Source organism: Lepisosteus oculatus, chromosome 10, assembly GCF_040954835.1.
Source record: "Lepisosteus oculatus isolate fLepOcu1 chromosome 10, fLepOcu1.hap2, whole genome shotgun sequence".
Lineage (NCBI taxonomy): Eukaryota > Metazoa > Chordata > Actinopteri > Semionotiformes > Lepisosteidae > Lepisosteus > Lepisosteus oculatus.
This window is the reverse complement of record NC_090705.1, coordinates 11399552-11405303: the sequence shown is the minus strand read 5'-3', so window position 1 is coordinate 11405303 and position 5752 is coordinate 11399552. Positions and strand designations below refer to the sequence as shown.

General features: G+C 35.6%; 1 protein-coding gene across 5 annotated transcripts in view; it reads right to left on the bottom strand.

Annotated features, from left to right (window-relative positions):
* Positions 1-1151: 1151 nt before the first annotated feature.
* Positions 1152-5752, bottom strand: part of enpp2 (ectonucleotide pyrophosphatase/phosphodiesterase 2) — a 31529-nt gene continuing 26928 nt past the window's right edge. For all 5 annotated transcript variants that reach the window (XM_069194913.1, XM_069194912.1, XM_069194915.1 and 2 more), the window contains 2 exons: positions 3657-3810; positions 1152-1753 (listed from right to left, as the gene is read on the bottom strand). In XM_069194913.1, the coding sequence (XP_069051014.1) occupies positions 1583-1753; positions 3657-3810 (325 nt within the window). In that variant the 3' untranslated portion in view covers positions 1152-1582. The remainder of the gene's footprint in view (positions 1754-3656; positions 3811-5752) is intronic.

Sequence of the window (5752 nt, the reverse complement as noted above, 5' to 3'; positions counted from 1 at the left end):
TCCTTCTAAAAGGCAAAAGGGGCTGCCTCCTCACATTTACATATTCTGAAGGAAAATCGGAATAACAAAAGAGCCTCAAATTTAGGGACATCTCACACTCAGGACACCACCCCCGATGCTTAAAGGAACCATAGCTACTGAACATAAAAGAGTTACAAGATTGTATAATAAGGTTATCAAGAGCAGATATTCAAGACGCTTAATCTGGCCTGGGCTCTTTTCAGTACCTTGCCCCATATTCTTTCACAATATTTCTATTAAGATAAAATGGTAAGGTAACAAAAAAGTCCATATCTAAGCACCAAAGCAATCCTGCTGAAGCAAGAGTTTGAATAAGATGGAAGAAGAGATAAAATATTGAACACCAACACAAACAGGCTCCTGATCCAAAGACATTTTAAACAAACTGCGCAAACCACAGGTGTGGAATCAGAAATAAAATCAATATGTTTTGGTGGAATTTGAACTTTTTTTTCCCCAAAAAGGATTGGATTTTCTACTGATAATTATTTGGTTGGTAGGACTTGATCAGTCGCTGAAACTATGCTGTTTAATTCTACTAGGTTTCTCAGAAGTTCAACAGCTGTAGAAAAAGTCAGTTACATGTAAATTAGACAAGTTCCCCAACAGGGTCTCTGTAAAATCTATTGTTAAGTTAATATAACAGTTTAAGGAAACACAAACTAGGTGTAAAACAAAAGTGTGATGTTATATCTTCAGGTAATTTAATAATTACGTTGAAGGCTGTTTTTATAACTCCTGTCTAAAAAACAGATGTTATTCTGATCAAGAATCATTACATTGCATGGATTAGATAAAACTGGATTAATACCTTTACCAGTCTTTGTAATATTCACATTTATTACCCGTAAAGACATACCATCACAAAACCAACCACATGAAACACAGGAAGTCACAGGAATTGCCACATTTTGATTACTTATCAAAGAAAGACTTTAGTCCAACTAACTTGGACTCTACCTAAACATTCTAAGGTCTGAAAACACTGGAGGAAATTCAGCCTTTGCTCTAGATCACAGGCCTACAGATCACTTCAACATTTAGGTCTTCAGTTACTGTACACTATGCATTTGATTCGGAATGCCCATCAGGGAGTAAAATATTTCTGAAATCATGAAACTGGCATCATCTTATTAAGTAAAAACACTGTTTATTATGCTGCGATTTCATTGGTCTATAAGGAATAAATATGTCAATCACACGGTTAGTAGTACATATATAGACGTAATATTACAAGTTCATTTTAGTATACAGTACAGGATTCAGAGTTGCAGGATTATAAACTCCCACTCCTGTAGCACCGCTCAAAACATTTGGGCTAAAAAAGCCAATGTTCAGACATTTTACACAAAACACACTGTAATCTAACTGAAAATCACAAACAATAATTCAAAATAAACGATCCATCCATGCTTTTTACTTAAGAACAAAGCTGATTTGTTACGTAAGATTAGGGTACTAACAGCCATTAAAAACTTTCAGGAATAATAAATATGAAACAGTATAAAAATATACACCTGTGCATTAAAGATGTACCAGCCAGATCTCTCTCTCTCTCTCTTTATATCTCACTCTCGTATGTATGTAAGTAAGTTTTTAAGGAAAGAATTTCTATGTAACTTCTGCTAGTCTTGCGATAAAAGTCCAGCCCTGTCAGAATTTCGATATCTCTCACACGTGCAGTGTGCATCTTCATGAGATCTTCAACCCACTTTGATTCGTCTTCAGAGCTCTGAAAAGAAAAACAGAGTTTAAAGAAAAAACAGAGTTTTCACATTGCTTAAGTCTTAACACTGTAACTTCTCAGTTGCTGCTATCATAGATTCATAGACAATTCCATTCAAGCTTTATTGTTCCATTGGGGAAATAACCTAAATAACACAATGACAGACAAAATTTTACCAACGAACAGGTCAGTGAAACAGTGTTACCATAAGATAAGAGAGGAAGGTTACAATACATTGTTTGAAAGAGATATTACAGTGGGGATGAAAGATTTCCTGTGTCTATTAGTATTACACCTAGGCACACAGAGGTGTCCCCCAGACGGGAGAAGTGTGAACTCGCAATGGTGGGGGCGAGAGACACAATCCATAATACACATTGCTTTCTTTGCCACCCTCTGTTTGTAGAGGAAATGTAAGGTGATGTGATGTGCCCCAAGTAATTTGCTACTTATTTTGACTAGTTTTTCCCGCCTGTTACAATCAATGGTACTAATGTTATCAAACCAGCCAGTGAGACAGTATGGTACAACACTTTCAATAAAAGCCTTGTAGAAAAGTACTAGGATGGTTCCGTCTACTTTGAAATTGCTTAGTTTCCTTAGAAAGGAGAGTCTCTATTGTCCTTTTTTATACATGGTGTCACAACATTTGTCCCAACTCAGGCTTTTGTCCATGTCCAGTCCCAAGTACTTGTAGTCATTAGCAATTACAATAGTCTGACCATTAATTACAGTAGCTTGGAGGGGTGTTTCATTTTTTCTAAAATCAATGATCAGCTCCTTTGTTTTTAAAACATTTAACTGCAATTTAGAATGGATGATGTTTTTTTGGGTCCTTTAATAAGCTGACCAGGGCTATGTCGTCAGCAAACTTAATGAGATGTCTATTTGTGTGTTCGCTTTTACAATCATTAGTATAGAAAATGTACAGTGAGGTGGACAAAACACAGCCCTGTGGTGATCTGGTAATTACGGATTAATTATGGATATGACATTCCCCCATCAATACATAGTATGTCAGCTAATTGATCAATTTAGGCTGAGGCCTGTTCATTGTTAATAAAAACATGTAAATCAGCTAATCAATTTTTGCTAACTCTTTACTGCTCTGATACGCGATGTAGTTTTTTTAAACTGAGAAAATATCAGTGCCCATTAGATAAATAGTAGAAAAATAAAGTTCTATAGTATAGTGAAAGCAGAAATAAATGCATTCCGGAACGTAAAATCTTTCCAAAGCAGTAACAGACATCAATCAGATTAAATGTCAATTATACTTTTTTTCTTGGGTTGCTGTAAAATGTTTAAATGTGTTAAAACAGTAGAGGAAGAGTCCAGAGCCACTAGCCTTTTGGAATAAAAAACAAATGCAGAAGGCAATTTCAGCCTTGATTTATTGCTCTTCATAAATAGTTGATGAGGTGCTACTGAAATTTCTAGTAACATTTCCATTTAGTCCCAACCACCCTTCTTTATTCCCTTATCTATATGGTACAGTATTTCTTCATATTCATATGTCTTGTTTCAAAAGACATGTCCCAGGTGGAACATCAGATAACTAGAGCTGTATAATAGTGGTATGTTACCATAGACAAGCATGTTGCATTTAGTTCTCCCGGGTCAGTACAGTAGTCATTGCAGTGGTAAATGGACTGACAACTGGACACCAACCGACTGGTGAGGGAGAATGGCTAAAACCAGTTGGCAGCATGTCTTGACCGTGACAGAAAAGGATCCTCCCAGACTGAGGTTAATCAGCAGCCCTTCTCACTAAAACAATACTAATGAGATGTGATTTGAATCAGAAATATGAATACAAAAAAGAAAAAAAGTGAACATTAAAGCCAAAACAAAACCAAGTCTGTGATAACAATGAAGGTTATCACACTTTCAACCCAAGAGAACTTACGTTACAGCTTTCATCGTTATCAGGTCTGTGTGGAAAAATGAAGGAGAAGACGCTGAGAGGGCCATCACACTTATCCACTGCCTGGGTGTAGTCCAGACAGCTGGTAATGATACTGTAAAAGTGAGTAGGAATGGCCATTGCTCCACTCACATACCTACAACAAACAAAAAGATAAATCTCACATTCTGATATGTAAATATGTATATGAAAAGAATATGGATTACTTTATATTGGTATTTAAAACAAAACAACTGTTTTAAGTTGTTTAAAGGTATCCATCTCACAAATTAGGTAAATTAATGTAACCGTTTGACCATTGTGAAAGTGTGACCATGACTCACTCCCTCTCTTCTCTACCCATTACTACGAAAAAACTACTGCATTTAAGACCATCCCTCAAAAAACTATTTTCAGCAATCAGGTGGCACTAAAGTTATATTTTAAGAAACAGAATAATCAAAATTGAAACAAATGAATATTATAAATACATTATTACAAGAAAAAAACATTACATTAATTTATACTGCGAAACACAAATCTGGGAGCCTTCATCTTTAAGTGAATATATATTTTAAGAATCCAATCAATAGCCAGGTCACTCTTAAAGATCCTTGTTGCCTTAAATTATCAGTAATGATGGCACAAGCATATCAGATTGTAATCACTGGACAAAAACATGCTTTTCAGCACTATGGCTAGCGACAGTCGTAAGCACACATTCTGAGGTGTGAGCTCCGTAACATTTCATTGAACTTGAACTTTATTGCCGTATGTAACCGGTACATGTACAGCTACAATGGAATTCTTACTTACAGAGAGTCTCTCAATTGTTAAAAAAAAGTGTGAAACACAAAGTGCAGAGAGGTCATCAAGACAATATGCAAACAAACAGTAGACAATGTACAAGTAAACAAGTAAACAGTTCCAATGTAAACAATACAGACATGTAAACAATGATTGCAGATGTCCAATAAATACAATTATGAGGTAGCTGGTGTAGGTGTGGTCAAATAGCCATTCGCCAATCGTACTGCTTGTGGGTAGAAGAAGTAATTGTGAAGTAATTTTGACGATAGTGCAAAGTACGTTCATGTCATTTACCTTTTATAAAAGGCCATCTAAAGTAAGGCTTTTCTCACCCCAAGACTCAGAGAAAGTAAACCAGCAGACTATAAACTAGACGTGTCAGCAGAAACTGAAATACGAATGCAAGAAAATAAAATGGACAAAGCTCACTTAGAGTAAGTGTGGATTGTGCATCTGTTTGCATATAGACTACACTGTGGGTGTCTACTTCTGACAAGGCACTGAATGTACAATCTGCCAGGTACTGCAGGCATATATTGAAGGAGATGTGGTAAGATCATGTTGATTGTTGCGTTAAGTCAGAAGCATCCTTCTTTACACAAAGGGTTGTAGGTATATGGAACAACCTACTCAGCTTGATTCCTTTTATTCAACACATTAGTCAATATTTACATCAAATAGTTAATGTATACCATGCCAGATTTTTGTATTCTAAAAATCAGCTACTAAGAAAAGAGGATAAGGTCAGAGAAAACACAATTTTAGAAACACGAGTTAGTGAATTGGCAATAGTAAAGCATACACAACATCAGTTGTGTTTTGCGGCAGCGTTAATCTTAAATATTTTTTTATTTTTAATCGGTGTTAAAGGGGAACTGCAACTGCAATTTTCCAGACTGGTTATTAAATCTCAGTAACAAAATAAATGAATTAACAGTATCACCAAATTTTACAAATTCCAAGTTAAACACAGAATCGTTAACCTTTGAGAAAGTACTTTATGGTCGCTTAGAGATGTATTCACAAGCCTGTACAATGTAAAAGGTTTGCTTCACCTCATCAAATGTTTCGTTGCCTCTTGGAGAATCGCAGACAATAACAGCAATATGGTGCTGCACATACCTGGAATTTTTGTGTATTTAGTGATGTAAATTGGAGGGTTTTAGACGATATTGTGTATATTTTACATTTATTGTGGATTGAAATGCCCTCATCAATGCCTGGCGATTTACAATGATTCTTTCCAACCCGAAATATAAAAATAATGCTGCTACTTAGAAGCACTATTT